Source organism: Trifolium pratense, linkage group LG3 (genome assembly GCF_020283565.1).
Source record: "Trifolium pratense cultivar HEN17-A07 linkage group LG3, ARS_RC_1.1, whole genome shotgun sequence".
Taxonomy (NCBI): Eukaryota; Viridiplantae; Streptophyta; class Magnoliopsida; order Fabales; family Fabaceae; genus Trifolium; species Trifolium pratense.
The window spans coordinates 32,517,085-32,542,238 of NC_060061.1; the positions used below are offsets into that span (position 1 = coordinate 32,517,085).

Here is a 25,154-nt window from a genome sequence, read left to right on the forward strand (position 1 = left end):
TGTACCTTTTACCCACATTTTTACTAAAAATAAATCGATCAATTATAAAATATCATATCATTTTAATAGAATTATTGCTTTTTAAAAGATTTTAATGTTGACTCAAAAATTATAAACAAAATTATTACTAATCTCATACTAAAATTCATATCTCTATTGACATATTCACATCATTTTTAAGTTATGTTATAATTTTTTGAGAATTAAAATATTTATTTTTTTAAATAAATCATTTCTTTAAATAGAATGCTTAAAGAGTGTCCCAAAAATACTTGTTAGTAAAAATCATTTTTTTAAAGTGAAATACATATATTCAGCGGATATATGTAGCACACGAGTACTAAAATACATATATTCACTTATTTTAGCGGGTAATTACTCATATTCGTACTCGTATTTAAAATACGAATTTTTATCCTCTTATTTTGAATATTTTTCAGGGATATCCACTTAGATAAGAGTTCAATTGTGATCCTAATGAGATGCTTAGATTCTTTTTCACATTCATTATATTGCCGCAATAAATTACTCCATCCGTCTCAAAATAAATGACATAATTTTGACTTAGTGTACTATTCATATAATCTGATTTGACCATATTTTTCTACTAATATACACAAACAAATATTAACATATGAGATGTTGTTTGATTGGTCTCGACAAGTATTTTCAAAATATACAATTTTTATACTTTAATAATAAATAACTAAAGATATTACTCTCTCCGGTTCTTAATATATATAAGAAGTTTACTTTTTAGATATATTGAAATATTGATGTATCTAGATATCTAGATACATCAATATTTCAATGTATATAAAAAATAAACTTTTTCTTATATTAAGAACCGGTGAGAATATTAAGAATCAAAGTTGTGCATTAACAAATAAAATGTGAACAAACAAATCATTTATTATGGGACCTAGAGGGTAATTAAAAACCACACGGGAGATTCAATAGTAATTAATTATTTAACTAGCCCATATCTTCCGCATTTTAAATACACTGAAAATGCTTCAGTAAAAAAAATACGGTGGAAAAGCTGACATGGAAAATAATATTCCAATGTGTCATCCACATTGCACTCTACCAACCATTCTTTACACAAAAACCAATGTCCCGCGTGTGCCCGCCTTCATAATCCATGCACTTTCCCCGTGTAACCTCGTGCTTTTCTCATCTTCCTCTCATCACGTCACACTCCCAATCATCTACACCCATCCCTTCAATACCCCACTTCTCCAACCTCATCCACACCGTTCATTTCAATCAAAACCCCCAAAAGTAATCGCAACTAACGATCCTCTCAATCCGCAACAATAAATTCTCACTCGTTCGCGTGTGTAACCCGTGAGGAACACATAAAGCCACGTTCCTATGTTAACAAACCTCGTGCCATTCGGATTTACACGTTTAAATTAAAGGTTAATCCTTTCACAACAAAGCAATTACGGTATGTGAAGTGTTTTCAATTGTAAACTAATCTGACTCAGCTTTGAATCCTGACCCTTTCTTTTTGAACGCGTCACTTAAATAACAAACAATCTTCGTCATATCCTTTCATCTGTGTTCTGCTCTTTCACATTCTTGTTGTTTTTTATCATCCTTAAAAACACCGAAACATCACACAGCACAAATCCACTTACCGGTTTCGGTTTTTGTTTTCTCATCTTGTTCCTCTGATCAGTGTTTGTTTCTTTGTTCTTCCAACTTTCTTCTCTCCGGCCATCTTCATCGATGGCTTCTTCTACGTCGTCTCTAGGCATTGCTTGCGGCGGAAACAACCGTTTCGCCGCCGGAGTTGGTATTAAGAAGAGTGTGTCAGTCTCTTTTGTGTCGATCGGGGATTGGAATCGATCGACGGTGAGGAAAGGGAGGATTGCGGCGGTGATGACGGGGAGAGGAGAGGAGAATCGGATGATTGTGGAACAGGGGAAAAACAGGGGAGGAGGAACGAGAGACGCTGTTGAGGCTCAAGAGAAGCTTGATCGGTGGATGAAGGAATCGGTGGTGGATATTGTGAAGAATTTGAAAGATGCACCGTTGCTGGTTCAAGTTTATTCAAAGAAGAAAGGTGAAACGATGTTAGCGACGGAGAAAGAAGTTGTGGTGGATGATTGGGAGTTGGTGAAGGAGAGATGGGAGAATGGAGAGACTCCAATGCCGGAGGGTGTTATTTTTGTGGAGGAGTTGGGTGAAGATGAGACGGCGGAGAACGGTGGTGAAAGGGGGTTGAAAGAAAGAACGACGAAGGTTTGGGGAGTAGTTGTTCAAGGGAAAGGTGTCGGGTGTGACCCGGTTTGTTATTTATTGAAAACGAGTCGGGTCGGTTCAGGACCCGGTACAGGAATGGGTGTTTTCTCGACCCACTTTTGCTTGGTGAGAGTGAAGGATTTTAGAGAAACTGCAAAGTCTCAACTTAAAAATTGTTGGCTTCAACGGACTCATTTGCTTAGAAAGTGATTAATCGATTTTATTTGATTAATTAAATTCATGTTGTACAGTTTTAGGATGCAATTTTTTCAGAGTTGCTACAATATCATCATCATCATAAATGGTGTGGATTTTGTATAGGGCTAAAGCCAATATTATTTGCACTAATTGGATTATTGATCGATTGATCAAACTCTGAAAACGCCACTTGTTTGTACTTTCTTGAATTATTTTTGCTGTAACTATTGATAATTTAAGGGATTCAATATTTGAATAGTAAGGGTCACGTAGATAGGTACACACTAAGATTCTATTCGGCATAGTTGATAAGCTAGTTTACCGTGGACGAATCTATAGCGAATGATTTATAAGTTACATTTTGACTTAAACCAACAAGTTAGTTTATCATAGACATTTGAATTGTTTTAACTATAAAATGAATTTACCATTTCATTTGTCGTTAAAGATTTTGGTTTTCTGCACGTGATGAGAAAAAATAAAGTTGATCCTGAACTTGATAGGAATCTATCATAAGCTTCTGTTGCTGACGTGACATTCAAAGTCTCTTCAATGCAAGACTTCTGACTCTTCATATCCGATCTTCTAACTTTGACTTCTTCAAATTCTAGTACTCAAATTCAGTCTTACTTCTAACTTTTGAACAAAAACTCAAGTTTTTCTTCAAAAGAACAAGTTCTCGTAATTGTATATCTTCATTTAAATTTTAATTTGTGGTCGTGCACACTTTAACATATATTAGCAAATTTGTTCTTTTAATATTTTGTTATCATCAAAACTCTAAGATATTGTACAAAACCAATTTTTTCAAAGAAACACTTTTTTAACCTTAATAATATAATTATATATCTAATTCAAGGTTGTCGGAATATAATTTTTACATCAACTCATTTTGGCTAAGTTGAATCAAAATGTAGATTTAATTCGTAAACTTATAGAGTTTACCTCATATTAAAATAAATATATATAATATATATTTTAACTTATTTAATTTTGAATGAAAATCTAAAATTAATTATTTTATTTAGAAATGTAAGTGTTATGAATATTAATTAAAGAAAATATGACAAAATTGATATATTACTAATTTTAAATTTTAGATAATTCACATTTAATTGACCTTCTCTCATTCTCATTAGTTGAATATGACTATAGTCATGCATTACAAAAACAAATAACACAATAACTATATGCTTATTAATATATCTTGTAAATAAACAATATCTCTCTCATTCTTTTTCAAGTATTAAATATGACTTTTGAATCATGTATGACATGTGGGATTGTATTTTATGTATGATTGAAATACAAAGTGATTATATATTTTAACTCCTATTGTTTTATTTTATTTTTATGAAACCCTATTATATTATGTATCTTTTTTTACAACATTTATGCATCTATTATTTATCAAATAACTTATTACATTTAAATATCCACAAATTTTAGCTCATTTGGCAAAAATGTCGAAATTGTTTGATACACATGTACTAAAAATTATTATCTATCTAATACTTAATATACTCCTTCCGTTCCTCCGTCCCCTTTTATAAGAAAAAAAAAATTCTTTTTAGGATAATTGAATAATTGATATACTGTCTATAATATACACCAAATATATAATTATTCGACCATGAATTTTTGCTTATAAAAAAGAACATATAAAGTATATTATTATAAAAAATAATCACAAGTGTAAATAATTGTTACTTCTATCATTATTAGCATATACAATAATTATGTATTTAGTCCAAATTTTTAACCAAATACTTCAACTTTCTTTGACCAATTTTCTCCTATATTTTGGGATGAGGAGTACTATTATAAAAAAAATTAAGAGTCTCTCTAGATATGATGTTATATTCATTACTAATATGATAAAATTAAACTTTTGAATGGACAAAAAAAATAAGTTTTGGAATGGTTAGGTGAAAGCACATGAGTTTAGGTGATTTTACTAATTTTATAGGGAGTCAAATCGTATAAACTCGTTTTGAAATTTGATTTTACTCCAAATGATTTTAAGTATTGTTTAACACGAAAGTCATACCTAAAAATATAAAATCCATTGGATTTATGATTTAAAATGAGATTTTAACAACATTGATCTATAATTACCAGTGGCGGAGCAAGACGAAAAAACTGGGGTGGGCCGCTATAAATATAAACGGGGTTTGAATCGTAAATATTTGAAATTCATGTATGTATTACTATGATTATACTCATAAGGATTAAATAAGTTTTTAGAGTTTATCAATATACTATATTTCAATTTTAATCTCTTTAAAAAATTTCAAGCAAGTTTTGGTCTTTCCGAATGTTTTTCATCATGACATTTGTCCTATTTTTAAGTCAATTCATGTGTAAACTTCACATTTTTTTTAATTAGTTCTAGTATTTATAATTGTAATATTATATGAATCTTTCTCACAAAAATTTATAATTTTTTAACCAAAGATAGATTAAACATGAATTTTTATACACTAAAACTCTATTTTAAATAAAAAAATTAAATACTTTTTAAAACAAAAAGAATATTTTGACAAAATAAATAACACATTTTATAACATTTAATAGGTTATTAAATAATATAACATTAGAAGAGGTGCTTCAAAAAGTAAATTAAAAGGGACATTTGAACTATTAAGAATAAAAAATAAAAATAGCAGAACAAGTTTAACGGGAGTTTGAAATAAGGGTCTGAAACCCCCGCAACTAAAGCGTAGTGGGAGAGTTCTGAATACAAATACGCCGTAGCGGGGGTTTGTAACCGCCGCCCTCTACTACCAAAACCGCCGCTACACAGTGTACTAATGAAAAAAAAATTAAAAATTTTGGGGCGGGCCATGACCCTGCCCAGCCCACATGCAGCTCCGCCTTACTCTCTCCATTGTTTTGTAAGTGTATTTTGACCGTGAATTTAGCGTTTCTATTTAATTGTCGTTTTGGTATTTTAAGGGTATGATTTATCAACTATACCCTTTGTCAATTACTCTTATCTTTTTCAATAAAATTAATTAATTTTATATACTTGGAAAACTAAAGTTTGTGTTTTTTGGTACATAACATATTAATTTTGTTTTACCTAACATATTAAATTCATTGGAAAGAGAAAGTGTGTGCATAAAAATAGAATTTTATTGGGGAATTAAAATGAAAGTATAGTAGGAAGAAAAAAAATATGCAAAAATACATTTCGCTAATTTGGTGTTAGTGTTACTATTCCAAAACAACATTTAAAAAGAAACGGAGGAGTATATTGCTAAGATTGTTCCGGTTTCGCACGGATTTTATCCTAGTATAGTATTTAGTATAGTATTAATATGTGTTATTCACTAAAAAAGACGGAAAAGTGTTATAAGTGGAACCACATAACCTTAAAATAGGCCTAACATTTATGTATAGTGCCACATGTTTTTGTTTTTTGTCAAAACATTTGTTCACGAGTATATATCTAGCTACTCAATTTGTTACATCATACCATAAATATACTTGACGACACTTCAAAGCCCAGAGTCAAAGGCTCGATCGTTGTAATTTGTTTTCTAACCCCTTCATATATTTTATTTGACTATTTCACTCATATTATGACTATCTAGCGTTATATAAGTCGCTTTATAACAATTCTCATATTATCATTTGATGTCAATATCATTCACTTTATAACCGTTATTTTATCACTGATTTACTCATGATATTTTGTTAATTTCTCTCTATATCGACTCGTTCATGTTGATTATTTTTTTTTGTTCGTTGTAAACCTTTCTAGTCGACCTCAGTACGTCTTGTGTTGGGGAGACTGTTTTTGTTAATATATCTCTTTTTGACTTGTTAAAAAAAATAAAAAAATAAAATGAAAGGTGTTATATTTGGAACTCATACAACCTTAAAATAGGTCTGACCTGTTTCATATTTATTTATGAATTTCTCTTTCCATTCACGTTTTTTTTTTCTTTGTATAAAAATTTTGGAAAGCATTTTTCAAGTTCAAATTTTGAAAAAATTCGAAAAACACATTCTGAAGTTTTTTCCAAGGCAAAAAAAATTTGAAAACGCGTTCCGAAATATTTATTCACGGGTAAAAATGGAAAGTCGAGTGGCGGAAATGAAACACACTGGTTGGGAAGAGAAAAATTTCTTTCTTTATTTGTAGTCCCACAGGTTGTATGTTTGTTTTAACTCAAAATATTTGTACTCAACTCAACTCAAGTATATCTCTAGCTATTCAACTTTACAACATACCTTAGATATATTTGACGACATCACTTCACAATTCACAAACACAAATCACAACATACCTTAATTGAAAAAGCCTAAATCCAAGGCTCAGTCTTTATAATTCATTTTCTCCTCCTTCATCATAATTTTTTTTTTCTTTCATTCTTCCCTTTACCTATTTTACTCGACTATTTCACTCATACTACGACACTCTAGCCTTCAACCAACCATTATATAAGTTGATTTATAATAATTCTCATATTATCGTTTGTCCTCTACCATTGTTTAAGCCAGCTTTCTGAACATAGCATCAACCAAAAACAGCTGAAAAATGAGAATGTCAATTTGGTATAAATATTCCTTGTTTTTTATCAATGTTTTTACACGTAATGTTTTATTAATTTCTCTCTATCGACTTGTTCATGTTGATTGATAGTTTTTTGTTCGTGTTAGTCTACATCTCCGAGAGATTGTAGAAAATGCGTCTTAGTGGTTCGAAAAGTGTGAATGTTGTATATAAACTAACCTTAACCTCGATTACCAAACGATGTGAAACTATTTTAGTGTATTAAGAATAGTAAAAATTCCATAATTCGTTAGAGCAACATTACCTCAGGTTAACTAGTAGCCAAATTCCTTACGGTCAACATAAACAATAAGAAACCAACACTATATGATATATGACATGGCAAGTGGATGTAAATAAGCAACGACAACAAACAAATTGTAAAGCCGAAAAAGTATTATTTTATTCAATCAAATCAGTGTTAAATTATTTCCCGCCACTATTTGTGTATAAACGAGTAATTACAAACAAAAAAATATAAATATGTGGGGCCAAATTTTGGTTCATTAGAAACAACCAACCATTAAAGTAAAAACTAAACAACCATCATTAAAGTAAAAACTATTTGTTCTCGTGAGCTTATCTCAGTTGGTAGGAACATCGCACTATATGTGCAGGAGCCCGGATTCGAACCCGAGACACTCCACTTATTCACCTTTAAAGTAGATTTTCTAGTGACTAGGTTACTTGACAAAAAAAAGTAAAAATTACTTAAATCAACTATAAATCTATTAAATCCTATAAATCACTTTGGACCCACAAAAAGTAACTTAGTTTACCCATTTAGTTTAATCCCACTAAAGATCTCTTAGTGGCAAGGTTTTAAGCCCTCGTGACCACCACCGTACATTTTATCTATCAATCTAATACTTAATTATTAATATATTAAAATCGATTACCACCAAAATTACTAATTTATCCTTATTACTTTTAACTACGTTGCAAGTTTTATATCCTTCATTGTAATTTTACTAAAAAGAAAATATTAAAAAAAAAATAGAAAGATGATATGCTTAAAAATATGAATAAAACGTAACAATATATACACAAAAATAGAAAAAAAAAAACAATAAAAACAAATATAGAAAGATTAGTCAATACAAAAAATTATACAAAGAATATAGAAAAAAAAAAAGAAGAAACCGTATAAAAATAGGAATATAAAAAAAACACTCTGTAAAAAAAAAGACAATACTCTATAAAAAAAACATAAACAATATTAAAATTTCTATTTTTTGATTAAAAATATACATGAGACTATTATTTGTTTGTCACTAAAACATAAAAAATTGAAGAAATAAGTTTACAAAAAATAATTAACAATGTTTCACAAAAAATAAATAAATAATTAACACAATAATTTCACTTATTTTAACAATATTATATAACAATTTTTTAAATATTTAATTTGAAATAAACTTTCTACATTAATATAGTGACGAACTCAAATATCGAATAAAAGACAATAGACTCGTGCTCTTATTAAACTAGTTATATTAAAAATACAAAACAAATACAATATAATAAAAACTACTGGAATAATTCGCACGAGTCTTATTAAACTAGTTATATTAAAAATACAAAACAAATACAATATAATAAAAACTACTGGAATAAATTGAATTTTTTTAATCTGTCTATGTTCTTCGCAACAATACCTATCAATGAAAGTAAAAATAAGTTCTTATAAAAAAAAAAAGTAAAAATAAGTTTAGTTAAAAAAAATCTCAAGAAAAAAACAAAAACGTGATCCTCTATTGTAATCTATATCAATTGAGCAACAATGACTAAACATAAATAAATTCTTTTTATTTTTGTTACAAAACATAAATAAATTCTAGGATTATAAAAAAATAATAATAAAATTCTAGAATTACGATCCATATCATTATGAGATAATCTAACTATGAAATCAATGTAACAATTAAAATCTAATTCTTGTGATGAATACAAATTGAAAAAGCTTGTTTGAAATCAAAGATTATCCCTTTTTGCATAACAATTAACATGTGGTATATTTTTTAGGGAAAGAAGTTAATAAATAAAAGCCTTGGAATACCATAAGAATGAACATATGTTTTTTTTTTTTTTAAATAATTAAAAATACTGACTTTTAAATCCTGACCATTGAAATTTGCAAATGCCACATGTTTTACATATGTTTAGTGAACCGGGTAACTGGACTAAACTAGGACTTTGTTACACCATAGCTGAAAAAATTAAACCATGCTTATCACAAAAACAAAAAAACAAAATCACAAAATAAATAACCTAACTAAAAAAACCTAAATCTTTATACTTCATTTTCTCATCCTTCATGATAAATATTTTTTTTTTCCACCTTTCTCTCAACTATTTTACTTTGACCAATTACTCTTTAGACTTCAACCATTACATAAGTCAGTTTATAATAATTCTTGTATTATCTTTCTTTTTCTCCTCCTTCATCATAAATTCATCTATTTTACTTTGACTATTTTAGTCATACCGTGACTCTCTAACCTTGAACCGTGTGACTATTGCTTAAGTTAGTTTTCTCAACATGACTAGCATCAATGAAGAACAGCTTAAAAATGAGAATGTCAATTTGGTATAAATATTCTTTTCTATCACTTTTTCATCATTGGTTTTACTCGTGATGATTTGTTAATTTCTCCGTGTTTCGTCTTGTTCATGTTGATGATTTTATTTTATTTTAATTATTTTTTGATAATTGATGATTTTATTTTTTATTCATGTTGATGGCTAAAAAAAATTGTTGATGTAAATTTACAATCATGAATGGTTGTTTGATGATTGAGTGTTTATCGATTAATCACAGTGACTTATGATCACTAATTATGTTATTTTTTTTTTTGACAAATCATGAATGCTGATTTAAATTTTTGCAAGTGTTCCATAATAATTGTACTATGAACTCTTGATTGTGGTTTATGTGAGTTAACCCCAACAACATACTTCACACATATGAAACTCCCAACATTATATAAATAAATCAATAAACAAATAGACAATATATATTTTTTTTAGTGACATATTTTGGCTAAATAATATTTCTTAGGGTTTTATTGGATCGATGCTTTGGCTAAATATTATTAGTATTATCTAAGTATTGATTGATTGATGTTCTCTAAATCTCTACTCATAATTTTTATTTTTAACAATTTTACCACTTAGATGTTTTTTGATTTATAATGAGTTGTGAATCGAATCCAGGACCTATATGACATACTACCAAAATTCTTCTAAACCAAACCTAGTGGCTTATCAGTTAGTTAGATTTAATCTTCCGATTTATATTTTATGTGAAAAATTTATTTTCTTTGTCAATTTGTTACACAAAATATTTTGACTATCATCTAAATAGTAATTTTTTTTCCTTTAAAAATTTGTCAAATTATCGAGTAATTTGGTTTTTTTTTTTATATTTTTTTTTAATTTTTTTTTTATTTATTTATAAATTAAGAGCCTAGGTATAAGAATTGAGTAGAAACGGAAACGGAAAATAAATAAGTAATTTTTGTTTTTTTTGAGAAATAAATAAATAAGTAATTTGGTTTCTTTTAGATTCTGTTTCTTTGTAAAAATATACACAAGTGATTTTTTAATTGAAAGCTTAATTTTCTAAAATAATTTATCTTTTCAAAATCACTCGAAACATTTTTAATATGACTGTGATTCTTTATGCGGCTATTATCCCTCTTTTATTTTTGAAATTCAAATTACTTCTTCAATGTTCCATCATAATCCTTTATGTGATGATTTTAATTACAATAACTGATTACCTATTTTTTTGTTACTTATAATTTATCGAAGAAATCTTTCCTGTAGTGATTTAGAGGCCGTTTGTTATGGATTAAAAAAATAGTGATTTTGATCTAAAATAATTTAGAGATTAGTTTTTAGAGATTTTTAGAAAAGTTAAAAATCAATTTTTTTAAATAAAATAATCTTTACTTTGTTTGGATAGAACTTATAAAAGTGATTTTTTTAATTATAAATAACTTTATTCTTTTAACATTTCTTTTCTCTCTCCTCTAAAAAAAAATCTATTATTTTATAAGCTACTCTTAGTAGCTTCTTATTTTTAGCTATTTTCTGATTATTTTTAACTTCCGATTATTTTAAAAATCTATAACAAACAGATGCAAAACAATTAAAAGTGATTATTTTTATAAAAAAAGTGATTTTTTCTAAAATAAGCTATAACGGGCTGTTAATTTATATACAACTCACTTTTAAAATGAATTCAAATAAACTCAATTTTATGTTCCACCCAATCAAACTCACTTCATATAACTAGATAGGGGTAGGAAACTAGTAATTCATCAATCCCTTCTACTTAAAGAACTTCAATGAAATCTTGTTGACTTGTAAAGACCACTTTTTTTAAATAAAATAATCTTTACTTTGTCTAATTCATAATAATATTTTGAACGATATGATTTAAGGTATACACTCTTCTTATGTAGCATACCCTAGAGTGATAAAATGTCATTACAAAATTATCTATTAATATGCTAATAAGTCGTTTAATGGCAATTCTACCTAAAAATGAATTGAATTATTGATTGCGCCATACTAACCCTTATGTGCACACCCCAATATTCATACATGATGTACACTATTTCTAAATAAATTTATTGCATGATATGAGTGTATATTTCTAACATATAAGAGTATGTAATTTAAGTTTATTTCTAAGTATAACCTTGTTGATGTTGTTTTTTGTTACTAGGAACGAATTCCATTGAATGAAGTGTTTGAACACCTGAAATGTTCAAGGGAGGGTCTCACTTCCGATGAAGGAGCCAACAGGCTCCAATCATTTGGACCCAACAAGCTTGAAGAGATTAAGGATAGCAAATTTTTGAAATTTTTGGGTTTTATGTGGAACCCTTTGTCATGGGTTATGGAAGTTGCTGCCATCATGGCGATTGCTCTGGCGAATGGTGGAGGAAAGCCTCCGGACTGGCAAGATTTTGTTGGAGTCGTTGTTCTCTTGGTGGCCAACTCGACAATCAGTTTCGTAGAAGAGAACAATGCTGGCAATGCTGCGGCCGCTCTTATGGCTGGATTAGCTCCAAAGACAAAGGTTTAATTACAATTCTCTTCACTAACTCATGAGTATACAAAAAATTTTGGTGTGGACTTTTCATAATACCAACAATACTCTTGACTGTTTATATATATATATTTTTCTGAACAGCAAAAATATTTTATTAACAAACTCACCATAACACAAGACATGTCTCTTTTTTTAGCAGTAAAAATATTTTATTAACAAATTCACCATAATATAAGACATGTCTTTTTTTGTTTTTTTTTTTTACATAAGTTAAATTTCATACTAGTTGATTTTTATTATTAACATTTGTGCAACTTCTTTTGCCACAAAAAAAAATTAGGTGCTAAGAGACGGCAAATGGAGTGAGGAAGATGCTGCAATTTTAGTACCAGGAGACATAATTAGTATCAAGTTAGGAGACATTATTCCTGCCGATGCACGACTTCTAGAGGGCGATCCATTAAGCGTTGATCAATCTGCTTTAACAGGAGAGTCACTTCCTGTGACAAAGTGTGCAACTCAAGAAGTGTTTTCAGGATCAACCGTTAAGAAGGGTGAGATTGAAGCAGTTGTGTATGCTACTGGTGTGCACACATTTTTCGGCAAAGCAGCTCATTTGGTGGATAGTACAAACCAAGTTGGACATTTTCAGAAAGTGCTAACAGCTATTGGTAACTTCTGCATTTGTTCAATTGCTATTGGAATAGTCATTGAGCTTGTTGTGATGTATCCGATTCAACACCGCAAGTATAGAGATGGAATTGACAATCTCTTGGTTTTATTGATTGGTGGAATTCCAATTGCAATGCCAACTGTTTTGTCTGTTACTATGGCTATCGGTTCTCATAGGCTTTCGCAGCAAGGCGCAATCACAAAAAGAATGACTGCTATTGAAGAAATGGCCGGAATGGATGTTCTTTGCAGTGATAAAACTGGAACTCTCACTCTGAATAAGCTTAGTGTTGACAAAAACTTGGTTGAGGTTTTTGCTAGAGGTATTGATAAGGACCATGTGATACTTCTAGCTGCAAGAGCTTCTAGGATAGAAAATCAGGATGCTATTGATGCTGCAATTGTTGGAATGCTTTCTGATCCAAAAGAGGTAAACATTTCAATATCGAGGACCAAAAATGCTGATTTACTTATCTATTTCTTTTGGACTAAATTTATTGAATTTGAGATGTTGATAAAATTCAATTTAATGTTGTAATTGATCAGGCTAGAGCTGATATCAAGGAGGTGCACTTTCTTCCGTTCAATCCAGTCGAAAAGAGGACTGCTCTTACCTATGTTGATTCTGATGGAAATTGGCATAGAGCTAGCAAAGGAGCCCCTGAACAGGTAAATACGAGTTTCATCTTTTATCAGTAGGAATTGAACTCGGTATCTTTGGATTTAAACACTCGCACACCCTGAGCACCAACCACTTGCGCTAGACTACGATGGTATCTTGTTATGTTTTATAAGATGACTAACTAAGCCAAACTTTGTTTTAGATATTGAATCTCTGCAACTGCAGAGAGAATGTAAGGAGAAAGGCTAATGAAGTGATTGATAGGTTTGCTGAGCGTGGACTTAGATCCTTAGGCGTTGCTTATCAAGTAAGTAAAGATGATATCATTATCAGCTATGTTTATTTTTCTACTCGAAAGAAATTCCCTTTTTTTATCGTTGATTGAATTTGTGATTTGTGTAACAGGAAGTACCCGAAAAATCTAAAGACAGTCTTGGGGCTCCATGGCAATTAATTGGATTATTGCCCTTATTCGATCCCCCAAGGCACGACAGTGCTGAAACCATTAGAAGAGCACTCAGCCTTGGAGTAAATGTAAAAATGATCACTGGTAAGATTTGAGGTCATGCTTTCTTTTTTACATAGTTCTCAACTGCAACATGTAATTGAAATTGCAGAAGCAATGTAAAGGTTATTGAGATAGTGCAGCCTCAGTTGTGGCTGATAATTTTGCCTCAATATCAAAGTTGGTAGCATAGAGTAACTTTGACCATGACCGCAATTTAGAACTATTTAGGTTTGAAACTAATTGTGGATTCTGTTTTTATCTAGGGGACCAACTTGCCATCGGAAAGGAAACAGGCAGAAGGCTTGGAATGGGAACGAACATGTATCCATCATCTGCGTTGCTTGGAGAAGGTTCTTCTATTTCAGAAGTTCCTATTGATGAGTTGATCGAGAAAGCTGATGGATTTGCAGGAGTATTTCCCGGTATGTCCATGTTAACATTGATTTTTGGTTTTAACAAGAGTTTCGATTGTCGAAAATCTTGTACTGCAAGTAACTAAGGTTTCACATTTCCCATCACTTATATTTAATCATTTTTCTTTATATGATATGGTAGAGCACAAATACGAAATAGTAAGAAGGCTTCAAGAGAGGAAACACATATGTGGCATGACAGGTGATGGAGTGAACGACGCACCAGCGTTGAAGAGAGCTGATATCGGAATTGCTGTTGCTGATGCTACAGATGCTGCTAGAAGTGCTGCTGATATTGTTCTCACTGAACCTGGTTTGAGTGTAATTATCAGTGCTGTGCTCACCAGCAGGGCCATTTTCCAAAGAATGAAAAACTATACTGTAAGTTTCCTTGCATATATAATTCAATCTTTTGACTTTACTTAACTCTTTTAATTCTCTAATCACAAAATGTTTGATTATGTAACAGATTTATGCTGTGTCCATCACAATCCGAATTGTGGTATGTATTGAAATAAACTTTTTTTTTTTGAAGCATTATTGAAATAAACTTCACTAAAAAGTGTCTCATTTTTCTTCTATGTACTTGAACATTTAAATCATAAATATACTTAATTATGATCATTGAGTTTTTATTTTTCATTTTGGCAGTTTGGTTTCATGTTCATTGCTTTGATCTGGAAATTTGATTTTGCACCCTTCATGGTTCTGATAATTGCAATACTGAATGATGGTAAGAAAAATTTGATTACTTTCATTTTAATATTTTCTAACTAGTAAAATCTTGAATTTGATGTCCTAATATTAATTACCATATACATTTAGGTACCATAATGACAATATCTAAGGATAGAGTGAAACCATCTCCACTACCAGACAGTTGGAAACTGAAGGAGATATTCGTTACTGGTATTGTGCTTGGCAGTTACATGGCACTGATGACAGTCATATTTTTCTGGGCGGCTAATGATACCGACTTTTTCTCGGTAAATTAATTTACATTTCTTGTTTTTCCCCCTCAATATCATCACATACTAGCTGAAATCCTAAGTGTGAATAACTTTAAATATTTTGCAGGACAAGTTTGGTGTGAGATCTCTGAGAAATAATCCTACTGAAATGATGGCAGCTTTGTACTTACAAGTCAGTATCATAAGCCAAGCATTAATTTTTGTGACTAGGTCTCGCAATTGGTCTTTCTTCGAAAGACCTGGCCTTTTACTACTCGGTGCTTTTTTCATTGCTCAAATAGTAAGTCCGGACCTCTTATTTTTGTGACGTCTCTCTTTGCACGCTAGTACTCTATAAGAGATCATCTATATTTCTGTTGGTAACAATAGTTTGTTATGTAATTGACAGATTGCAACACTTATAGCAGTGTATGCTCATTGGGAATTTGCCAGAATTAAGGGGATTGGATGGGGTTGGGCTGGTGTTATCTGGCTGTACAGTTTGGTAACTTATATCCCTCTTGATTTGCTCAAAGTTGCAATCCGCTATATTCTAAGCGGAAAGGCGTGGGATAATCTTTTGGAAAACAAGGTAGTTTATTTTTATTTTCGCTTATCATTTTGTTGAATTGTTTATAACGAACAAGTCTTGGCGCAATGGTATGGTTGCTGCATCGCGCACTGAGCCGTCCTATTTGTGTTCATTTTTTTCATCCAATTGTGTTCATGCTTTTAAATCATAGACCGCGTTTACTACGAAGAAAGATTATGGCAGAGAAGAGAGGGAAGCGAAATGGGCGTCAGTGCAGAGATCACTTCATGGTCTTCAGGCTTCTACCTCGAACAACATTGTCAATGAAAACAGGAGTTACCGCGAACTTTCAGAAATAGCCGAACAAGCCATGAGACGTGCAGAAGTTGCACGGTTAGTCATTTGAATAGTAATAATTAACGTATGACCGAAACATGTTTTAGTGTTTGACACTTCAGATTGGTGTCCGACATTAAAAGATGCAGTAGTTATAACTTATAGTCAATTATTTTTAATTTCTTAAATTATTATCAGAGTCCACGCGTTAATATAGTATTTTGAGTCTTTATCCGTGCTTCATAGTTAATGAATCGATGATATGTATAAAGATCCTAAAACAACTTTTGAAATGTGTTACAGGCTGTTGGAGAAGAACACCCTGAAAGGGCGTGTTGAGTCGGTCGTCAGGCTTAAAGGTTTGGACATTGACACCTCCAAGAATAATTATACAATTTAAGAGCTCGTTTGATGGGTTATGATATGATAAAGACAGGATATGATACAGAGCTGAATAGAGACATGATATGATATAGACAGGATAATCATATATTCTATCATGTGTTTGATAAACATATATTTTTTTATATCATTTCATATTAATTCAAATGTTAATTTTACGAAACACTATGAGGTCAATCAGATAGCTTTATCCGCTTATTCACTATATATTTTGTCTAGCAGAGCTAAAATGCAAGAATAACCAAGGGAGATAAAACAAATACAGCTTGATATTTCTATAAAAAAAAAAAAATCTAAAAACAGATAATTAAAGCTATAATTACACTCGGTGTCTAACAAAAGGTGAGATAGTGTAGAATTTACCTTTCTCAAATTAAGCAACTATGTACCTCCTAAACCAAGAGAGCTTGTTGAAATTCAGCTATGCATACATTGTTTCTAAGTTTTTACAATTAGGTAAAGTAAAACAAACCTGCAATTAAGTAACAATGAAACAAATTAATGGCAAATAGAAAAAGATTAAGGGCACATTTTGGAGAGACAACATTTTAGGCTCCTCCTTTAGTCTTGGTTATTTTGCATGTTCGTTTACTGCGGACAAACTATGAAATTTGTTGACAAAAAATTGAAATGGGGTTCCACTATATTTGGCATTGAATAATTAAGAATCATATCATAAATATTTTTTTAGAAGAATCTATAATATGTATAAGAAAGAACTATTTGTCTTAACTAATCGTTAGTTGATTCAATGATGATTGACGCTGAATTTGATAGGGAGGACTGCAGTTCGATTCCTCGCAACTGCGATCGGGAGATGACTATAACCACTTGATATCAGAACTGACCCCAAACCAGATTAAACCGATGGTAAAAGCCAAAAAAGAAAAAGAAAAAAAAACTATTTGTCTTTCTCTTCCCTCGAAATTCCTTGTCTTTCACGCATTCTCTATTGTGGATTTGTAGTGCATTTAACGATTAATTCATTTAATATTTTTATAACATATTTCTATTAATTAAATAAAAAAAATTCTGAATTATGTACCAAAAAAAAATTCTGAATTTAAGTTTTACATTATATATTTTTGTCCATGAAAATATTTATAATTTAACCGTTTTGATAATATTATTAAAGGTGACATTATACATTTGGCGGTTACATTATTAAAAATTATTAAAAATAAACGTCTCAATATAATATTAATTATCATAAAAATTTACTTATAATTTTATGTTTGTATAGCTAACTATAAATATAAATAATTACACCACAACAAATTCACAAAGTTATTTCATTTTTATTTGTATTTGAAAATTTGCATTGTGTTGCTTCTCTCATTTTTTGTATGAAAACAATGTCTCTTATGCACGATTTTATTATTGGTATATCACAAAGGAAACAGACATGGATAATGGTTGTTAGATTTGTGCGTGTTTGAGAAATTTAAGATTGCAAAAATAAAAAAAGTTTTATTTATTTTTTTTCTCAAAAAGTTTAGATTATATTGATTTATTCTTTATTATGTAGGGAGACCGAATTGGAGTTTTTATGCGAAGAAGATTGATCTGCAAGTTCAAAGATGAACTTCAAGGCATGATTTATAAAATATCCTCATTTGATCCGATGTTTGTAACTAATACTATATAATAATATTAGATGTTTGTCAACTTAAGTTTTTGATGATAGGATTTAATAAAAAAATTCTCTAAAACAAGCACTAAAATCTCAAAAGAGAATGATTAAATCTCTGCAATTGTTTCTTCATCGTCCTTAATTTGGTTCATCTACTCACCTTGACCTGGTTTATCTACTCTATATTGAGTAATGTGTTGTGTTGAAATTAGAATTTTATTTTAAGATGATATAAGTTTCTAGGGGATTAACGTGATTTGGATTTCTGTTTATTTTATTTTTTTTTATTTTTTCGACTCACATTTTTACTGGGTAAAACGTAGAGGGTTGATACTAAATCTTTTTCGTATATAACTCTCCGCCAATTGTGATATAGTTTTATTGGGTTTCTTTAAGGCTTGTCCTCTAAGAGCACCTACATCCATACCACCCATGTTGGTGGTATAAATGGGCCACACATAATATACTATATTATTTTATACTTTTCACCTATTTAAACTACTCAACCATATTTTCTAAATATTCATACCACTCATTAAACATTCTAACATGGACCCCACAACATTCTCAATATAATCCTAATTTATAAAATGTATAATTGAAACAAATTAAATCAATTATATCATAATGCATTAAAAAAACAAATATATAAAATAAAATATTTGAAAAAAATTGAAAATATATTAAATAACATAGTACATGACACATAACTTATACGAAAGCCACCATTTTGCATGAAATTGGACCATGGATTGTGGTGGTTGGGGTTCATTGGCAAATGAAATGTGTGGAAGAATTTTTTTTTAAAAAGTTAAAATATATGATTCAAATTTAGATTAAATGTAGATGAAAAATTGTGATAGATTGAAATGGTTAATCACTTATTTATACCCAAACTACATTTTATAACTAAGTAGAAAAACTTGTAAAAAAATTTGACTATGAAGTGCAACGGTTATTTTTCTAACGATAATAAATATTAAATGTGATGCTACAATTTTATTTTGAATATTTAATTTGGCTTTGAAAAAGAAAAGGAACACAAAGCACTGTGTCCATTCCTAGAAGTGGTGGTATCCTATTACCACTCTAAGCCTTTCAAATATCCCAACCCCTCTGACAAAGGTTGCAACATGTTGGCAAAAGTTTGTAAAGCCACCCGCGATGTTGCTGCTCTAAGTTTAGCTTTTGATAAGCAACCAGAAAGAATCTGTGGACTTCCTGTTCTAGTAAGTATGTGTTTGGTTTTGCGGTGAAAATAATTGATTCTGACAGAATTGAGTTTGACAAAATTGATTTTAGTTAAAAGTGAGTTGAATAGAATTGATTTATGTTTGGATACATTCTCTAAAAGTGATTTTTAACATTTGATGTTGTTTGGGTAATTTTAATTAAAATCGCTTTTAAATGTGTAAATTACCAAAAGGGTCTTAACATAATAATGTAATATTATTATAAAAAATCACAACACTTCAAACGTTATTAATTTAAAACGTTATTAATTTAAATTTATATTTTTTGGTGGGTTAATTTAAATTTGTTACTGATTTCAATTTTGTTCTTATTTTAATTTTTTCATAATGTTTCCTATAAAATGTTATTAATTTTTAATTATTAGACTATATGTTATTAATTTAACAAATAAAATAAAATTCATAGAATTATAGAAGCATGGTTCCACTGATTAAAAAAATATAGATGCAAATTTTTTATCAAGTTAAAATGAAAGACACGGTTACAAGTGTAAGACTAAGAAATAAAACAAAGGCACGTACAACAAGGGTATAATTGACATACAAGGATTTAGGGGTGTGCAAAAAATCCAAGTAACCTTAACCAAATCACTAACCAAACCATATCCAAAATTAATAACCAAATCCATTTTAAAAAAAAACCACACCAATCCAATACAAAAAAACCAATTATAAACCATATCCAATTTTTTATAATTGGTTTAAAATTGGTTTTTAAATTGAGGCCCAATAAGGAAAAAGCCCAATAGTTTCTTTTTAAAAAAAAAAAAAAATTTCAAATGCAATTAATTATATAATTTAATAAATAAATAATTAATAAGGTGGTGGAGGAATTGGTCAACGCGGCGGTCAACGCCGGACCACCGGCGGCCGGCATGGCGGAGCTCCGGCGGCGGACGGCGGCGGACGGTGATTTTCCGGCGACCTCCGGCGAACTTCCGACGACCGGCGCGGTGGTTGGCGGCGGCGCTCCGGCGGCCGGCCACCGTCAGCCACCCTTTAATATTTAATTATTTTTTATTTAACAAAATTTATTTATTTTAAAAATAATTATAAAAAACAGATTTTTGATGGTTTTATTTTTTAAAAAAATCTATATTTTAATTATTTTGGGCTTAAAAAAATATGTTTTGTTGGGCTTAGTTTGAAATATGTTTGGGCTTAGAAAAAAAATTTTTATGAATTGATTATAAACCAATAATTCATAAAATTAAAGAAAAATTATGTTTTTTTTATAAACAATAATTATTAAATATGTTCTTTTAATCAATTAAACAAAAAAAAATTGGCTTAATTATTGTAAAAAAAAAAGTTTAAATATATAGGAATTAAAAGTTATAATAATGCATTTTTAAAAAAAATAAAAAATTAAATTAAATTTAAGATGAATCGGTTATAAATAAGTAACCTATTTTTTATTATAAACCGGTTATAAATTGGTTTCGAACCGATTATAAACCATATCCAAATTAGTTTTGCAAAATAACCAATTTTTCATTAAAATGATTTTGGTTCTAAACCAAAACCATAAATATGGTTTGGTGTGGTGTGGTTTTTAAACCATGCACACCCCTACAAGGATTTTATGCAAAATAAATTTTCAACAAAATAGCAGAATTGATTTTGTTTACCGCAGAAGCTACAAATACCAGCTTCATCCAGAATCAATTTTGGGCACTAGAATCAAGTTGCTTTTTATGAAGCCAAACATAATTATTTTTCTTAGCCATAAACGTGCGTTTTGGTGCACTCACCGTGCAACCAAACAGGCACTAATTAGTTCTGTTAATTAAATTAAAACATAGTAGTTAGACAACAAAGGAAGTTGTAGAATATAAACAATAAAACCATTTTAAATCCAAGATGTTCTTTGACCCTTTTGACTAGAACGTTTTTAAATAGGTTTCTCATTTTGTAAATATTTTAAAAAAGTCTCTATTCTATCAAGTTTTACTCATATCAATCTTTTAAAGATGAGTTTTTCTATCATATACAATTTTGCACATGTTAATAAGTTGAAAATAGTAAATTTGTATTGAAACTTGTGCATTATATATTATATAAATTATTACTTTTAATTGTTTTAACATGTGTAATATTGTACATGTTAGATAAACTCTTCAAAGGTTATGCTAAAAGACCAAATTGATGATAAATTAAATCTATCTGAAAGTTTCTACAAAGTAACTTGCTGGTTTATTCTAATCATATTTCACTTATTGTGTGTTTTTTTTTTTCTTTTCATTTTTTCCTATCATTTGTTCAGCACTCATCTTCATTTTAGGGTAATATCACCGTTAAGAGTTGCACAATAATTATAAGATAATATAAAAATATATTTATAAACGAGACCAATTCTACTTTATAAATTGATTTTGTAGAGTTGAGTTCTCAATCTAAGATAATATTAAAACTCTTCTACAATCCGTTAAACTACCTATTATCAGACTTCTGAATGAGTTACCCACTTGCATAATACTTATATTTTTTGTTGAGGGTCAATAATAATAAACAATAGCTTCAAAATATGCAAACCGCATAAGAGTACAAAATAGAGCTGGATATAAAATAGTACACTTTTTTTCTATTCATGGGGCCATGGGGGTAGGTAGTAAACTAGTAGTAAGTACTTAGAATGAACGGTGGCGCTCGTGCCACCAACCAACCGCATTGGTGGCTGAGGAACTTCTAAGGAGTCAAAGACAACGTAATTGACTTTAAATGACACAAAACAAAACAACATGCCAACATCAACAACATTTATAAACTCAACCCCATCAAATATGTAATAATAAAAATGAAAAATTAGATATTCATTTCTATTGGTAAAAAAGGAAGGTAGTAGTTTGCAAAGATGATTAGGCAGGACAAGGAGTTTATGAGAATCAGATTTCCTACGGTTACATCAGAGTGTTTAACTGATCATCAGTTGAGATTATTTTACTTTATAAAATTGATTTTAAATTTAAATTGTTTGATCTCAAATCAATAATTGACGGCGATAAATCCAAGTCAGAGTTTATATATGCAGTTTGCGACCTACATTAACATTATTAATTAATTTAATATTATCTACAGAAAAATCCACTTGGGGTTGGTCGAGTGGTGTTGGCTTGGGCCCTTGGAGTATGCTCCTCTCAAGGTCTCAGGTTCGATTCCCACTGGTGCCAATTTCGGTGGGCTAAGTCCATACAGAGCAAAAAAAAACTCTGGCTTTAAATGGGGCCCCCGCAAGTGGGCGGTGGGATTGATCCCCTTAGATTAGTCGGTCCTAAGGCCGTATACCAAGTTTTCAAAAAAAAAATATTAACTACAGAAAAATACCACTTGAGAAAGTCACAAGTATGTCAACTCAATCTACCTACCACCTTAATTTATGTCTCAAACAAACAACCTTATATATTGCTTCTCTCTTCCATTCTTACACATCATTCTAAGCTTCTCTCTTAATCCCTTTATTTCTATCTACATCTCCAGCAACTAACTAGTAAGACCTACCTCTCTTTTAATCAAATATGTTACTTATAACTCTTGTTTATTGATTTTAATCATAGATTAATTAATTGTTTGTTTATGTGAATTTGATTGATTTCAGTGGCTAGTGAAACAGTTTTGGTTGATGAAATCTCTTACCCTTCCAAGATCACTACTACCAAGCCTCTTTCTCTCCTTGGTCATGGTAAGTTTCTTATACATGCATGCTCCTCTTGAAATTTTTCCAACTTCTTTATTTTGATTTGATTTTGGAACTGTGGTATATACATGGTCTACATTTGTTAATTACTGTTTCTGTTAACTAATTAATGATTAAATCCAAGTATCAAAAGTCAAAGTTACTAAGTATATGCTAATATATGCATATGCTCCTTTAGATTTTAGTTTCAAATCAATTTAAACTTGATTTCAAGTCATTAGGTTTAGTCTAGTGGTGAGGGGTTTAGTTAGTATGCTAGAGGTCCTGTGTTCAATCATCAACTCCATCGTAAACAAAAAGAAAATTTTAAACTTGATTTTCTTATTTTGATTAGGGATTACCGACATGGAGATCCATTTTCTGCAAGTGAAATTTTATTCAATTGGGGTTTATTTGGAACCTGAAGTAGTAAGTCACTTGCAACAATGGAAAGGTAAACCTGCCAAGGAGTTGGAAGGCAGTGATGACTTCTTTGATGCTCTCATTTCTGGTAACTTCTGATCCCTTTCATAATCCAATACTATCTTAATTAGTGTGTATGGTTTTGGCAAAGCTTTGATTATTGATATGAACTAGTCTATTTATTAATTAGTACTGGTATTAATTAGTTGAACAACAATGTTAATCATATCATAAATGTCATTTGCATAACAAAAATGTTGTTTAACTATATGTATACTTTTTTTTTTTTGTGTAAACTGGGTATCCTTGTGATTAAACTAGAAGAGACCTGTGTCTTCTCATCTAACGTTGTTAGGTGTCCAACTATATATACTATTAGACTTGTTGGTTGGTTGGTTATCATTTGTATACATAAGGATTTGTTTTCCATTGTTAATCAATTGATCAAATTATCGATATATGAAATATTTAGTAATATGGTATCAGAGTCGGATTATGATACCAAATTATAGAAAGAAGAAGATAACAAGATAACTAACAAAACTAACTCTTAACTAACTTTATTTCTAATATACACTATTTTTTTCTTCTTTTAAGTCACATCAGCAATTATATATACGTGGTGTATTTTTATGCGACGTTATTCAAATAACATCACTCTAACTATATTGCCAAATGTTAATTAGTAATAAAAGTGAATGTGTATATGTGCAGCTCCTGTGGAGAAGGTAATCAGACTTGTGGTGATTAAAGAGATTAAGGGTGCACAATATGGTCTTCAAGTTGAAACTGCTGTGAGGGACCGTTTGGCAGCTGATGACAAATACGAGGATGAAGAAGAAGAAGCTTTGGAAAAAGTAGTTGAATTTTTCCGGTCTAAGTACTTCAAGAAAGATTCGGTCATCACATATCATTTCCCTGCAAATTCTCCAACTGCTGAGGTAATGTAGTAAGCAGCATTAAGCATTAACTACCTTAATTGATGCTATTCATCTTAATATTAGTTGAAGTTGGTTATAGGTAGTTACAAGTTTGTTAGTACTAATTGCAACTTTGAAACGAAAAAATGTTGGAAAAAGAAAATTATTATTAATAACGGTGATACTAATGATCATTTTATAAGTGTCCGATTTGAGATTTGAACTCTGTCCCTCCCTTGACGTTACAAAGTCAAGTTCTTACCACTGAATTGACATTCTGTACTGATCGTAACATTTAACCACCTATAACCAACGTCAACTAATTCTAACAGATATTGCGTTTAACTAACTAACGGCATGGTTGTTTGTTCTACAGATTGCGGTAACTTTGGAGGGGAAAGAAGACACAAAGTATGTAATAGAGAATGTGAATGTGGTAGAGACAATCAAGAAATGGTATCTTGCTGGCTCAAGGGCTATATCTCCTTCAACCATTTCATCTTTGGCTGCAAATCTCTCAGAGGAATTGTCCAAGTGAAGAAAACTTTGTGTTGTGTAATCATGGGAATCTATGTTCTTTGTTGCCAATATGTATTAATTGGAACTCTCTTTACACTGTTTGCGGAATTCGGCTTTTTTTAACTTATCGGAATAATGTTAATCTTGTGAGACATGCCAAATTGTTGAGTGCTCTTTAGTCTATACTTTGTTTTTCTTGAATATAAATTAGAAAT

The 25,154-nt window shown here is 30.2% G+C and overlaps 2 protein-coding genes across 5 annotated transcripts; both read left to right on the plus strand.

Moving 5' to 3' along the window:
• The first annotated feature begins 1,349 nt into the window (after positions 1 to 1,349).
• On the plus strand, positions 1,350 to 16,516 carry LOC123913416 (plasma membrane ATPase-like). Of its 4 annotated transcripts, none has more exons than XM_045964148.1 (15): positions 1,350 to 2,019; positions 11,754 to 12,110; positions 12,424 to 13,185; positions 13,302 to 13,424; positions 13,580 to 13,684; positions 13,783 to 13,927; positions 14,149 to 14,307; positions 14,441 to 14,679; positions 14,768 to 14,800; positions 14,950 to 15,031; positions 15,124 to 15,284; positions 15,376 to 15,549; positions 15,658 to 15,840; positions 15,992 to 16,173; positions 16,420 to 16,516. In XM_045964148.1, exons 1-15 carry the CDS (start codon positions 1,738 to 1,740, stop codon positions 16,514 to 16,516), a joined length of 3,084 nt encoding a protein of 1,027 aa, XP_045820104.1. In that variant the 5' UTR covers positions 1,350 to 1,737. The 4 variants fall into 4 exon arrangements, with proteins under 4 accessions (XP_045820104.1, XP_045820105.1, XP_045820108.1 ...); XM_045964149.1 differs by lacking the exon at positions 1,350 to 2,019 and adding an exon at positions 9,558 to 9,605 and having other exon boundaries at positions 13,580 to 13,688; positions 13,787 to 13,927; positions 14,149 to 14,334; positions 14,378 to 14,679; XM_045964152.1 differs by lacking the exon at positions 1,350 to 2,019 and adding an exon at positions 9,558 to 9,605 and having other exon boundaries at positions 13,580 to 13,688; positions 13,787 to 13,927.
• Positions 16,517 to 22,734: 6,218 nt separating this feature from the next.
• On the plus strand, positions 22,735 to 25,100 carry LOC123913417 (chalcone isomerase-like protein 2). The gene is made up of 5 exons (XM_045964153.1): positions 22,735 to 22,891; positions 23,000 to 23,083; positions 23,433 to 23,588; positions 24,215 to 24,441; positions 24,797 to 25,100. Coding segments are annotated over exons 1-5 (630 nt in total). The 5' UTR covers positions 22,735 to 22,890; the 3' UTR covers positions 24,959 to 25,100.
• Positions 25,101 to 25,154: the final 54 nt, after the last annotated feature.